The sequence below is a fragment of the Dipteris shenzhenensis genome, chromosome 8 (genome assembly GCF_047967505.1).
Source record: "Dipteris shenzhenensis isolate YYH24624 ecotype China chromosome 8, Dip_SZ_1.0, whole genome shotgun sequence".
Lineage (NCBI taxonomy): Eukaryota > Viridiplantae > Streptophyta > Polypodiopsida > Gleicheniales > Dipteridaceae > Dipteris > Dipteris shenzhenensis.
This window is the reverse complement of record NC_141603.1, coordinates 53,412,003-53,427,347: the sequence shown is the minus strand read 5'-3', so window position 1 is coordinate 53,427,347 and position 15,345 is coordinate 53,412,003. Positions and strand designations below refer to the sequence as shown.

The 15,345-nt window shown below is 41.8% G+C and overlaps 1 protein-coding gene across 4 annotated transcripts in view; it reads right to left on the bottom strand.

Moving 5' to 3' along the window:
* LOC147899675 (Aldolase-type TIM barrel family protein) overlaps nt 1-4,861 on the bottom strand; it is a 92,730-nt gene extending 87,869 nt beyond the window's left edge. For all 4 annotated transcript variants that reach the window (XM_087378355.1, XM_087378356.1, XM_087378357.1 and 1 more), the window contains exon 1: nt 4,713-4,861. In XM_087378355.1, the coding sequence (XP_087234481.1) occupies nt 4,713-4,775 (63 nt within the window). In that variant the 5' untranslated portion in view covers nt 4,776-4,861. The remainder of the gene's footprint in view (nt 1-4,712) is intronic.
* Nucleotides 4,862-15,345: the final 10,484 nt, after the last annotated feature.

Sequence of the window (15,345 nt, the reverse complement as noted above, 5' to 3'; positions counted from 1 at the left end):
TCAACTCACGAATTCAGAATTGTCGAAAAACAAGCTTAGAAGAAAGGATAAAGTCAGGCTTTACATAGCACGGTTGGTCATCTTTTACAGGTCGGATTGGGGGCCAGATCCAAGGTCAGAAGTCCATAGACTGCTGATCGGCCTGATTAGAGCCCTGGTCAACCATAAGAGGGAGTTGGACAGACTGCCCCCCCTTCTTTGTGGATATTCATGGGAGCTCAGCAAGAGCCACTAAGAGCACAACAAATTGCACATCAGAGTGCATAGTACGCGGGTTATCCAGCACCTGAAGGAGCTAGACATTGCAGCACTTTGCTGCAGATGTGAGCTCACCTGAGGGTGGTATTTTGTACATGATTTTGTTCCGTTTAGAAGCAATACATTGCATATCTTCAGTCTACATTGTGTCCATCTCTTCTTGTGTATACATTGTCTAAAAAGCATGCCGGAGTGTTGCTAGCAATCATCCTACAGCCAGCCATGGCCTCTACAGGTAAAAACTTCAGGCTCTCCATGGACGACAGGGATCATGTATACAGACCCCTTCTGGAAAGGACCCCAGCAATCTAACTCAAATCACAGCAGATCTCAAGAATTCCCAGCATATCTATTCACTGGCAGCAGATTCTCTTCACTGACCAATTCAAATTTCAGAGTTCACAAGGAAACAGATGCCTTGTCAGTTCCTCTGGTGGGAAAACAGCAGTGATTTTCTCCTGCCAATCAAATGAACTGAAAGAGGGGGAGAGGGAAGAGAAAACGCATACAATAGGGGCCAGAAATAAGGGCTGCCCCCTATTGGGAAGTGGGAGAGAAGATGGACATCATAGAAGAGAGTGTGGGAACCAAAGAGCAAAATGTTCCATTGATTTAAGAGGAAATCCTCTCTTTTATAGAGTGAGAGAGAGGGTGGCCTAGATCATAGGCACCTCTCCTACATCATAGGCAATCAGCCCTATATCATAGGGACTCTTAAATCTAAGGCACCTCCCCATGTGGGGGCCTTTGCATTACATCATCACTTATATCATGATCTAGACACATCATAGACACCCATCGATGTGTTGAATGTATGAGTCACTAAGTCCCAATGCTATGATAGCAAAGGCCTTTTAATATTGGACTATCCATTGTACTTCCCTTTTTTTCATGATGGTGAACTTCTTGTTCTCCATAATCTTCTTAAAATGTCCAAGCTTTATCTTGGTACCACAACATATCATCTTGATCATATCACATCCAAGCTCATCACTTACAATCTTTTTAGACATCAAGATCAAGGTAGAGCACCCAATGAAAAGTGATGATCTTCTATATATGTCACTATGAACAAGTAAGTACCTTTGGTCAACTTCTTCACCTTGTCAAGACATGATAAGTTCGTCAAACGAAGATTGTGTCGGCACGCACGGTAGAGGCGAGCATTCTATATTCCTCTGAGCCAGAGAGTTGCCCCAAGTCAAGGATGCCTCAGCTCAAAGGGCTTGGCAAATGGCGCAGCAAATCAAGAGAACAAGGCTAAGCAAAATTTGATGAAAACTGATGCAAAAGGGAAAAGAAGGTGGAGAGTGAAAAAGAAGATTATGAGGTGGCAATTTGAAGCTTAAATGGACTAAGGGCTCAAGGAGGGTAGAAAGGCTCTAATACCACATGTTGGGAAGTGGGAGAGAAGATGGACATCATGGAAGAGAGTGTGGGAACCAAAGAGCAAAATGTTCCATTGATTTGGGAGGAAATCCTCTCTTTTATAGAGTAAGAGAGAGGGTGGCCTAGATCATAGGCACCTCTCCTACATCATAGGCAATCAGCCCTATATCATAGGGACTCCCAAATCTAAGGCACCTCCCCATGTGGGGGCCTTTGCATTACATCATCACTTATGTCATGGTCTAGACACATCATAGCACTTAGCATGCTACACACACACATGATCATAGGACAAGCCCTTGATCACACGATTCCCAACCCTCCCCCACCAGGTTTTTATTTCAGAATTCAATAGCTTGAAAGATGCCAGAATGATCGCAAATACAATAGAACTGCATCGCTCTCAAAAATCACCTCCTATCTAGTAAAAACAAGCTGCCTTCTAAATTTGGCACTTTTTACACGTGTGGCTCCTCTAGCTGTGGACGTCCACTTTTTGCATGCCTCTTCCCATTAAAATGTGGGGGATTTTGCAACCACAAATAAAACATTACCAAGCACATTTCACTCGTTAAAGGTCACTCAAAGCATGCATTCTAGTTCTCTAGACTAATCCTAGTCCTCTGTAGGCATCCCCACCATGCGACTAAGCAAAAACATATGGAACTTTTCTAGTTGATAAAAGTCAAGTCACTTTGACCATGGTCAATACTCTTTGACCAGATTCAATTTTCTTTGACCAAAGTCAAAATAAAATGTTTTGCTCTTATTTCTAGGGAATACATGACTTTGTGACATAGAAGACAACTCACTTTGACCAAAGTCAATACTCTTTAATCGGAGACAATATTATTTGACCAAAGTCAAAATAAAAGATTTTCTCTTCATTTTTAAGGATAAATATGGCTTTATGGCATACCCTCGGATTCTATTAAGTTGTCCCCAAATAAAAGGCTTCTTTATACATCTGTAGAATTCTGAGAAATAGTCTTTATCACCCCACTTAACATCAAGTGTTGAACAATTTTTAGACATGACAAGATATATGCAGGTAACCTTGCCTCTAGGCCCTTTCTTTTTTGTGTGGTAGACAACCTGTTCTGGTTGAAGGATCTCCTCCAACTCGTCTACCTCTGGTGGTCCTTCCAAAATTGGTTCAATTGGCTCAGATGATCAGCAGCAAAAGTTTCATCCTTTGTCGTCTGGATGGGTGGTAGGGTTGCAGCACCATAAATTACCTCAAAAGGTGCCTTTTCCATGGAGCTCTGGACAGTATTATTGTATGCAAACTCCACCAACAGAAGATACCTTTCCCACTCCGCTTCTAGTCAGCCACATAACATTTCAGCAAATCTAATATTGCGGAATCGGCGATTTCACTTTGCCCATCAGATTGGAGATGAAATGAAGCCAAAAGATAATGTTTCCAGATGGTCAAAGCGTAAATTACAGCCAACAATTCTTTTTCACTAAAACCTACAAGTGCTTTTCAGCATCACGTAACCTCCTACATTCATAGGCCACCACATGCCTCTCTTGATGTAGAGCATCTCCAGTACAATCCTCACATGCATCACAGTCCACATCAAATGGTTTATACAAATCAAGAATTAGACAAAGCACTGACTACCTACCTGGTGCTGGGACTGCCACTGGCTAAGGTCTGAACTATGGGCTGAACTGCTCTAGAGGGTGATCCCCAATGATTTTTGGGCGTGCCTTGTTTTACATGTGATTTATGCGTCATTTTGCAAAAAGTGCAGCACACGTCTCCTGAAGACGTGTGCATTCTTGTGGTCAAAGGAAGGGCATACCATTTTCATCTCAATAAAATTAACTCATGCCTCAAATTTGGTGTGCCCACATATTAATATTGTGGAATGACCACAAAATATTATCATCCATGCTTTCAAAAAGTCACATCATTACTTATCTGGGAGCAAGATCCAAATCAAGACAGACCACAAGACTCTCATAGACTTTCTTACACAGCCTAGCTTGCCAGTCAAGCAAAAGAGGTGGTAAGCTTCGGTGCAGTCCTATGACTTTTGACAATGAACACAGGAAGGACAGAAAAAATTTGGTTGCCAGGGCCCAAACTATGCATCCCTACATGAAAACCAGCAACAAGAAGACCATAATCGAAAGCTAGAACAGCCCAAGCAATCAGTTGCAGTCTCCACTTTTTACCACGATTGGGTACACGATGTTGGCAGTAGCAGCCATATTTTATAAACTTCTGGAACCTGTCATGCCAAAATCATCATGAATTCAAATTTCATAATGGTCTATTGCGGTTCCACACAAAAGTTACTTGGTTCCAATCTCACAATATATAATCTTGGTGTTGACAGAAATGCATTCTTCTCCTACAGCAAGACATAAGAACCTAACAAAGACCTATAAGCAGAGTTCCTATTGAAGGACTTTCGAACAGCTGAATACCGCTGCAAGGGATATAGGCACACTAGGTATTAACTATTTGTGACTTTACCTCACTGATTTACCTTAAGTTGCTATGATGGATGAGAATCAAGAAACCAAAGTAAGTTTGGTTGCCGTTTTGTCCTACTTGATTAAGATGTGTTTAGATTCTTCCAGACAGCGCAAGGGCTTCCCTAGCCATAGGCGCACGAGGTGTTTACTGGTTATGATTTTATGCCCTTACTTCTTTTGCTTGATTTACCCTATGCTGCTATGACATATTAGGTCTTTACCTGTGCGAACCACCCGTTTAGATTTTGAAGTTGTTAACGCTACTAGGATGAGAATCGAGAAGGTAAAAGTAAGTTTGATTTCTGTTTTTCTACTTGATTAATATCAGTTCCGGCAGTCTCCAAAGCTGTGAACGATAAGATAGTCAATGTCTATAACGCAGGTTCCCTTTTCACCTAAACTTTACTAACGTGGTATGAGACAAAAAATTCAAGCACAGCAGATTTACACAATGATTTGCGGAATTCCTTGGAACTTAATGCTTACAAATTATAGGCTTTCTCCAAGGCCTCCGTAAAATATCAGAAGCAGTCAAAAAATCGGAAAGAACAGTGTAGAGGAACCCTTACCACTCTCACCATAGGAGCTAAAATATGCTTGCCTTTGTAGTCCAGCTCCATGACATGATCCATGGCAGGTTTCTTTCTCGTAAAAAGAGAAAGGTTTGTCGGAGTAGTTACTTGGTCTCAAGGTTACCTCTTCGCCAATCACGTCATATTTAGACCATATCATCCTACTTGTATGAATACATTCTTTAATTCATATAATTATTCAATACTAATGTATCTATTCCTTTGTGAATGCTCCCCATTAGAATGGTAATGTAGTTCATATAAACTATTATTTTAGAATGATAATTGTCTCAATAATCCATTCCTCTCCCTTTTCGGCCCTGCAAAGGGTCTTAGGGATCGAGTGGATTTTTGGGAGGTGGGTTGGGAAAGTGGGGGTTTGTGAGTAGTTGGTCAAGTTGACTGGGTTAGTGGGGGACTACGGTCCAATCCTAAGTTAATGGTATAGTTAGGAATGTTTGACCCCGTTAGTAACTTTCCTATATAGGAACTTTCTTGTAGCAAGTTTCATGCCCAAATTTAGTAAGTTTCTTGCCCATTTTTCACTCTGTGTGTTAAAGGAATGATGATCACTCTAGTTACTAGGCATACTGGTTATGGCATCCATCCCAACACATCCCTCTCTTGCCTTTCCTCTTGCTCCTACTCCTGCTCCCCTCTTCTTCGACTCCACCTCCAGTGCAGAACCCAGCCCTCCTTTGTGTAATTGTAAGTTCTCTTCCATTGATTCGCCTCAATGCCTTGCTTTCTCTCTTTCCAAGCTTAATCCATCACATTCACCATCGTAACTTTTTGCAATCCACCACAGTTGTGCGGTTTTGTCAACATTCATTTTGAGCGATTCATCGCAATTGTTTTTCCTTGTTTACCAAATCAATTTCTAGCCAAGTGTGGTGGCAAGGATGCATTCCTGACATTGTCGTTTTTTGTGTGGCCAATAGGCCCTCCGACAAAAGAAGTCAAGCTCATTTCCCTCACTATACAAATTACTAATGTGATAATGCTCACAACCCCTTTGCACGAACAATTGTATCCGCCAATGTAGAGTGAAAAAGAAAAGAAACCATAAGCATCCGATCATACGCTCAAATGGTCCGACAAAAATATCTACGAACCCTGTAAAACTTGTCTGACTATCTATTATCTGCTCTATAGGACTCCAAAGATCATACTCGCATCCTTCTCTTTGCTTCATGGGAACATCTACATCCTCTGCTTGTTTTGCTTTCTACCTTGTTTTCTCTTCTGCCCTTCTACTTTCCACAACTCCCATAGACACAAACTCTTCTAATCTTTGTGCAGAGTGTGGTTATCTTCGTGTCCTTGTTCCTAACATCGCTAGTTTTTGGGAGTTTGTAAATTGTTTCGACCCCTCTAATGTTACAGGATACTCAACATCGATGTCTTCACGGAGGCTGTTTAGAATTTCTCCTTCACAAAATTCAACTTCAACCTGAACAAGACTGGCCCTGGATACGACGCTGTGATAATTGAGTTGGCGAATGAGGTACGTGACCTAGACATTTCAAAATCTTCAATGCACACAATGGATTGACTCAGCAAATTCACGACCCTGTTTCTTCCCGTGCTACGAAAAAATATTATGGACGTATTGATGTCTGCTACTGCAAAGCGAATACCGTGTAGTTGTTCGAGACATGACAATTGGAGCATAGTGGGTATCGATGGTGAACTTCAGCCAACCATACCTTCAATCTGGAATTGTAATGGTGGTAAAGGCTAGTGGGCAAGAACCTGCATATTCACCGTGGACATTCTTTTTCATACCTTTCACAGCACAGATGTGGTGCACCGAGATCAGATCATTTGTGCTCATAGGAGTATTGTTGTGGCTGTTGGAGTGCAACACTCATCCCCACCAGATAGTCGCTTGGTGAGCCTCAACAGCGCTCTCAACATTTTTACTTGAATGCACCATTAGTAAGGGCTCCCAAAGTACCCACTAATAGTTAAGTTTTGTTGAATGCACCATTAGTAAGGGCTCCAAACTACCCACTAGTAGTTAATTTTTGTTTTGTGTGTATTTGGTCAACATGGTTTAAGTGTGGGTTAATAGTAGTTAAGGGCTTCTAACACCTCTTTTCTCTCCTCTCTTTCACTCATCACCTTTCCCCGTATTGCTTCACCTTCACTTGCTTTTTCTCTTTTCCTTTCCTTTCGATTTACACCTATCGTTTCCCTTTTACAAGTTATTGGAATTATTTATCAAGTAAATTTACACTTACACTCCAAGAGGCAGGGTCTTAGTGGGATCCCACCTTGTTTGCATGTCATTCTTGTGTAGTAGAATAATATATGGATGGATACTGTTGAGAATTTGGTATGTGTCCATTGTGGTGGCTCTATGCAATAGCCGCAAGTAAGAGTAGTTTATACAATGGATAGGCAAGATGGAGTGTGCACCTAGTGGGATCAATATTATACATGAGGGAGGTATTGAAGGACAGATGATGCAAGATAGACCAACATGTGAGGAAATGTACAAACGGAATGACAACTACATGGAAGAATGGCCATAGTGAAGATGACTACAAATGAGAACTAGATGGAAGAGGGGCCATGGCGAAGAGCGGGTAGGTAGAAACACCATGGGCAAGGTAGGGAAGAGCCCAATACTATAGCCTATGAGGAATGAAATGTCTACAATGCTAGCTTAGAATGGAAGGGTATGTCGCATCAAAGGAAAGCTCTCTTTTACAACCAATCTCCCCATAATGAATTGGCATCCCACATGTATAAAGTGGGTGGGGGCCTCTTCAAGTGAACATATGAAACAAATGCCCTCAATTGTGTGCTTAACCTCCTTGTCCACATAAATTAAAACCCAAACTCCTATGTTAAGATTACATGACTCGTAGGGGACTCGCATGCATCGACTTTAGCTTTAGGGTTAGGGTTGTGGGCAATCCCTAATCCTACGTGGTAACACCTCTTGAATATCTTCCTTCCATGCACACCTGCCGCCTTCGGCTTCGTCACAAGCAGCGCATAGCATCTTGTGAAGCTTCTAGACTTTAATAGATTTATCATCACATTCTTCTTCTTGTTGAAGGAGAAATCCTACTAGCATGTGAGTTCCAAAATTTGGATTGATGCAAAAGGTTTTCATCCAATCCATGTTTCAAAGAATGTATTTATTGATCTACAAGAAGACTTTATCACAATTTTCATCCCCCACAAGAACCCTTTGACATCTTTGAGCAGTGTAGTCATTGGGTCAAACATCATGGCATGCTAATCCATGAATGGACAGCAATACCTAGCAATATTGATGAATAAATGGACTTCCATTCTCAAAGAGGCAAGAGGAACTTTAAGGATTATTGGCACCTTTCATGATTTTGGTTTACCTGTGCTTCGCACCTTCTATAGACACAATGTGCCCGACAAGGCATCCTAGGCGACAATAGAGCATTTCTCAAAGTTCAAGCCTCCCTACGTATCACATCAATTTTTTGAAAAGCCAACTACACCTTTTTTGCAGCATGTTCATTTCTTTTAAAATAAACACAAAAATCATCCTACAATACCTCCAAAAGGTTTCCAAGATATGAAGCAAATATCATTTCCATCAAGCAGTTGATGCATTCATGAGGCCAAAATGCATAACTTTGAATGTGTAGTTGTCCCTTGGTGTTGTAAAGGTAACATTCAAGACATCATCATTAGTAATCTAACTCTAGAAGAATCTTGAATATCCAAATCAAAATGTATGCATTTCAAGTCCAATGACCTTCTCAAAAATGATGGCTTGAAATCAAAGTAGGAAGTGGTCCTTTTGGTGTATTCAACTTCTTCTAATTGATGCATACCCTCCATTTGATGTTTTTATTTGGGATCACTACTAATAGCAACACCCATTTTTTATTTGCACACTAGCACTGTGAAATAAGCATCCAACAATTTGGATGATTCTACCTACAAGATGTTAGTTTGCATTGGGCCTAGTCATTGATAGTGTTGCACCATTGTCTTGGCATCTTCTTTTTGCTCTATCTTATGCTTAATCAGGGTGATTCTCTCAAATAATGGTAGCTCAATAAAACTAGGTAGGGAAAATATTTTCTTTCAATGTAAGCCTTTCAATAGGAGAGAGATTGGCAAATAGCATAGAATTTAGGTGTTCATCGGAGGTGGTTGCCATGTCTTCATGAGCTAGAGTGGTCTCCATGATGCAAAATTCTTCCTCAAATACTTCCCCCCATCTATTTTATTAGAGATTCTTGAGGAAAAAGAAGAAGTCGTTTTATCAAAAGCAAAGTCTTCAAGTTCCTCAAGTTTTGAGTCTCTTGATTGCATAGAGATTTTCTCCTTAGATGGGCCAAATCACTTGTTCTTGGTCCTCTAGTAGCTAATTGAATCACCAAGGCTGACCTAGAATATTAGGGTAATTCCTTCTGTCCTCAATATCCACCACATAGAAGATGACTAGAACTGGTGATTCCATTAATTATCATTAGTACGTGAAAGTGGTTAATTACAACATCTATTATGTGTGGATGGCAATATATATCATCATGCATGGAAGAAATCTCTCATACTTTTCCCTCTTTCTTTGACTTCTTAGTGGAAAGTCCTTGTTGTATCTCCCAATGTGCTCATGAGCTAAGTGCCAAAAGTTGAGGAAGGGTAATGTTTAGTGATCCATGAGTCAATGATCCTAAACTTCATCTTGCAAGGCCTTGGTATGTTTTCTTTCTTAATTGGTTTTCTCTCGCAAGGCCTTGGTTTACTTTATACCTTTATCATATTAGCGTCTAGGGGAGTAGGGGACATCTTCTTATTTGATTTCTTGGGATGATTGCTTATAGAGAGCTTAGTTTCTCTTCTGCTTTTTTCCCATACCATGGTCTCTAATTGGCATCCTTGGATTCTAGTTCACTAAGGAGGTTCAATTTGTTAAGCATAAAATAAATTGAATATTATTGAGGGGACTATAAGAGCATATAATGGGTAAATATGTACATATTCTTCCTTGCAATAGCACTCCTCTCCCTAATTTTCACAACATCATATCAAATTTTGAGCTACTACCATATGTTAGTAGACTTGTTGCACATGCCCCTTTCATTAGCTTGTCTCTATTGCGGCCTATGCATGACAATCCACAGGTTGTTGCCACATGCATGGACTTCAATGTGGCTATTGCACCTGTCTAATCCTTTTTTTGGAAACTTCTACACCTATGCTTATGTGTTGTATGCAAGCTATACCCCACCTGCTTGCAAATATTTTGTTGCCATCCACAACCTACTGCTACTCTTGTTCACTCCAAAAGAGATCATTGGACATAAATTGGGAGATGACATTTTTTATAAGTTGGTGGTCACAATCTAGAGTACACACATATAGACTCTTAGTTATGGCACTAAAGGTATGGCAATCTTAATTTCAGATGCATGCAGTTGTTTGAATGCAAGAATACAGTGAAAGGAATCCCATGAGCCAAAGAGGCAGATTTATGTGAAGGATGCCTTTATGGAAAATAGCATAGAGAATATTTTCCCAAGGGTTAGGCCACAAGAGCCAAGAGACCATTAGATTTGGTGCATAGTGATATTGCAAGGTACATGACCAATATGCGTCACTATCTCTCCCAAGTCCAAGTTCTGAGGGTGTTGGTCACCTACAATCGTGTCGCTATCTCGTTGTAGCATAGGTATTTACAAGGGTAGCATAGGTCCATGGCTTGTATTCCGATGAGAGGTGAAGGCTAAAAAAGCATGGAAAGTAGAACTAATACACACGTGGGTGAGAAAGAAGGTTTGATCACATGTGGAGGCTCTTGCCTCCATGGGAGTTCAAGGGGGGGTTGTAAGGTTCATAAGGGTAATAGGGTTGAGAGACCTATCTAGGAGTTCCAGGGTTCAAAGAGGGTTGCAAGGTTTAGGAGGAGTCTAGGGTTGAGGAGCAGAGAGCTAGTCTCGTTTGTGACTTCGAGGGGTAAGGGTTGAGGAGTAGGGATAAGGAGGAGGAGGAGTAGGGATAAGGAGAAGGAGGAGTAAGAGGAGGAGGAGGGAGGGGGGGGAGGAGGAGGGGGGGGGACGAGGAAGAAGGGAAGATTCGAAGGAGGAGGAAGAGGAGGATAGAGGAGGAGGAGGAGGAGGGAGGAGGAAGAAGGGAGGAGGGGGAAGGAGGAAGGAGTACAAGGGTAAGGGCATGCTAGAACACAGTAGTGTAAGGAAGCATGGATGCAATGGAGATCAATCACATGAACACAACAGTGAGCTTGAACATTGAACCCCAAAGAGTGGGAGCTTCATTCCATTGAGAGAGATTTATACATTTTGGGGGGACCTCTTAGATCTCTACACAAAGTATTCTAAGTTTTGTGCTTATAGAAGACTTGCATCTTAAACAATTAGATGTGAAGATAACTTTTCTTCATAGGACCTAGAAGAAGAGATTTATATGCAACAGCCATCAGGATATGAGGTCAAAGGAAAAGAGGAATTGGTATGCAGGTTGATGAAAAAAAAGTATGTATGGCTTAAAGCAAGCTCCAAGGAAGTGGTATTTGAAGTTTGACAAGTTTATGGATTGATGACATGCTTATTGTAGGCTCTAACATGCAGGATATAAAAGTGCTCAAGGGGGAGTTGGCAAACACATTTGCAATGAAGGATTTGGGTGCTACAAGGCAAATCCTTGGCATGAGTATAGCAAGAGATAGGAAAAACTGCTAATTGACATTGTCTTAGAGTGAGTATATTGAAAATATATTGGAAAGGTTTGAAGTGCAGAATGCAAAACCTATTTCTACACCTTTGGCTAATCATTTCAGATTATTCAAGGATATGTGTCCATGCATAACACCAAATATTGCACATGTAGTGGGAGTTGTGAGTAGATTTATGAATAATCTAGCTAAAGAACATTGGATGGAAGTAAATTGAATTCTCATATATTTGAGAGGTATGATTGCTCATGCATTATGTTTTAAAGATTCAAACATTTCTCTATAAGGATATGTTGATTCAAATATGGCCGGTGATAAAGATGGAAAAGAGAGTATCACTAGGTTTGTTTTCACTATAGGTGGAACAACAATAAGCTAGGTTTCAAAGTTGCAAAAGGTTGTTGCATTTTCTACAACAAAAGCAAAATATGTTGCAGCAATTACAGAGGCTAGTAAAGAGATGATTTGTCTATGGAGGAACTTGGGAATAAGTAAGAAAATTGCAACTTGTATAGTGATAGTCAGAGTGCTATAAATTTCACAAATCCTACAAACACGTTGACTAAGGTGGTAACTATGGAGAAGTTGAGCTCTTGCTCAATTTCAAATTGTCTTCAAGAATGGGGAACAATATCAGGGGCAACTAGATCCAAAGAATTTCAAGAAATGTAGTAAAAATAGAGTTACTATGATCAGTCTCCAAGTGGGAGATTGTTGTATGTGGAGCCTATTTTTTTTTCAAAGATTGTTTTCTGGTTGTGTTTTGGACCCAGGCATGTTTATACTCATCCCATGAAGGGGGGGTAGGGGGGAGCAACCCCCCGTGGTACTATCATCAGGGGGTTCCAAGGGGGGGCCGGCGACATGCCTTAGGATCCCCTTGGTGGGGGTATCCCTAAAGCCAAAAATACATGAAAATTGGTGCATAAGATGCTCATGAATTTGTGGTCAAAATTGTAAGATAAGGGTGTGGCTCACAAAGTAGGAGAGCTGTGGATATACTGCTTGTATCTTGTATCTTCTCACTTGCTCGATAATAAAAACATAGGACTAGCTGTTTCTCCATGGGTGTATCCCACATTGAGTGAACCATGTATATCAGTGTCTATCGCTTCCATTCCGTGCACTTTCTATATTGTGTATTTTACACGTTTCGCTTCTCACATTGTTGCTCCTTTATCGTGTTGCTCCTAACAGATGGGAACTCAAGTACTATGCCAAAATTGCCCCCTATCGAGGCAAGAATGGAACTCTCCCTCGGGAGCCTCGACAAGTAGAGCATCACTGGGAGCTCCATGGTGTGCCGTATCCACATCATCCATCGTGAAGCTTTGGTACCAAGGCATAAGATAAACCAAATGTGGGCCCAAGAAGATTGGACTCTACTCCATGAGAGGCTATGAGGTGGCTGGAGATCTCAGTTGAAGAAGAAAGACACCCTTCCCATAGATAGTGACCTCTTGAATGTGGTCACCCTCTATAACCAAACTTTCCTGAAGCCATTCTCGAATTTGTCACCTCGAGGGTGTCAAACATATAATATATCCTACCACTGCTTTGTCCAGAAGAGATTGAACTACATACTGAACCTGTTGTTTATTTGAGGGGGAGAGGCAAATTGTAATAGCTTTGGGAGTCGAGGATGCTGCCATGAGAGCTCCTCTCGCCAGACCACAGGGTTACCATCAAGACTTAGCTCCCCAAAAAACAATCACTAATGCTCTATTGCCACAAAGAAGGAAGGAAGGAAAACAAAGAAAAACCAACCTGCTAAGGAATCGCAAGTTGAGAGGGCTATAAGTGCAGTCCAAAAGGAAGCTTGCAATGCCCAGGCTCAAGGCAATTAATGTATCCTAGAATCTTGAAGTACACGTTGCACTATCTTCCGCCAACTCGAATTGATAGCAACCTAAGGTGCAATCCCTACATATGAGCACGATGGGCGAGGTCTTTCATGAGGCCAAGAGCCTCTCGTGGGGTTGCCATAATGATGATTAACCTTAGGGGGTCCTCGCCTTGCCACTCTATAGTATGGCAAGCAGAGGGGGACTGATGGCCTCCCACCCCTAGCGGTTGGTGTAATGATGATTACCTCGAGGGGGGCCTCGCCTTGCGACACTGCAGTACGGCAAGCAAAGGGGGGGGTTGATGGACTCCCACCCTTAGCCACCTCTTGTAATGGGGGGAGGTCGTAGCTCCTCAACCCGCCTACACAGACGCTAGGTGCAGGTGGGACTACCCATAGCAAAGGTCGCACACACGTTAGGCGACCAATGCAGGTGGGATTACCCTCAACAAAGGCCACACGGGCTAGGCAACCAATACAGGGTTGGAGCATCCAATGCGGGCTGGAGCATCAAATGCAATAAGGCGATCAATGCGGGGCTAGAGTGTCCAATGTGGGCCTTCATGGGCTAGGCGACCATAGAGCATCCAATGCATGCCTACCAACGTTGCCCTTGGTAATGATGATGCATGCGAATGGGAGCCAATCCACCGAGCCAAGTGGGGGGAGTAAGGCGAGGTAGAAAGGAAGGGAGAGGCATCAAGGAGAGAAGGGGAGGAGTGGAGGAAAGGAGGCAGAGGGAAGCATGAAAGAAGGGAGTGGCGACAGTGAAGGAGGGAAAATGTGAGTAGGAAGGGAGGTGAGGCTATGGCGAGGGGAAGCGAGGTAGTAGAGCAAGCAGCAAGAGAGGCAGCATGCTATCTATTGCTTTGTTCTCTTCATTTTCATGTGTAATTATGCAACACTACTCTACCAGGGATTAGGAAGGGTTAAGGAAGAAAGCTTAAGTAACCCAAAGGCAACTATTAGGTTTGTATGGAAGCAGATTTAGAAGGGGACTTCAAAGTACAATCGTGGAAATATCCAAGAATACAACCTTTTATCTTTGTGACTTAGCAAATTCTTGATTTGCATGTGGGTGTAATGGCCATATAGTCAAAGACTGTCCTACCAAGAAGATGGAGCCCAAAAGCTCTAAGTAGATTGCTCGTTGGAAGGATGCCAAAAAAGATCAATAGAAATGGGAACCAATGAGTACCCATAGGAGTCAAGGTATGATACCTGATTCTCAAAACAGGTCAAATAATATTGTTTACTAGAAGGAAAAAAGACAATTTGTCCTCGAGAATGCATTTATAACATCATAGGATGGAAAAGTAGAGGAGGGTTTAGAGGAAGTTGATATATACGACAATGCCTTGAAAGCAGAGAGCAATGCAAGAATATTAGAGGGATGGAGCTTAGAATTTTAGGCAAAATAGACAAGTTAAATGCAATGATTGAGAACCCGTCTCCTTTCAGCAAGGTTGGCTTGGTACCCTCTCCATTTGTCAAGTTTCCTTTTGAACTTTGTCAAGAAACCATTGCCGCCTTTTCTACATAAGAATGTAAAACCCCATAGGAATGCCTACCAATTTGAAAAACTTACCTCTGGGAATCTTCTTGCATCATAGTTGCTCTAGGGCACCTCCACTCATAGTGGCATATCCTATTTCGCATTGATTTATCACAAACCCCGAAGCTTAACAAAAAAAGTTTAGGCATTCAAGCACCTCTCTGACATCTAATTTTGTATTGCTGAATATATAATACAAACACCTTTGTTGCTTAAAAAAAAGAATCGAGATATAATGCAGGCCGGCCAAAACCCTAAACCAGCTTTTGGAATAAATTGTGGGCGGGGAAGACCTAAGTAATATTTTGCAATAAATCCGTGGCGGCCAAAGACATTTGAAAGTTGGTGGTAGCTCAATTGGTGAAGCGAGTGCCTCCTCTGGTGATACTTGCACCCTCGTGTTGCAGCAGCCAGAAGAGCCACTCTCTCCACCATTTGGGCCACACCTCTCGCGAACTTGCTCCCACATGCTTGCATCATTGCTAGTCTCTCGTTTCCGGATGCTCAGCTTTGCTTTGGGATTTCAAAA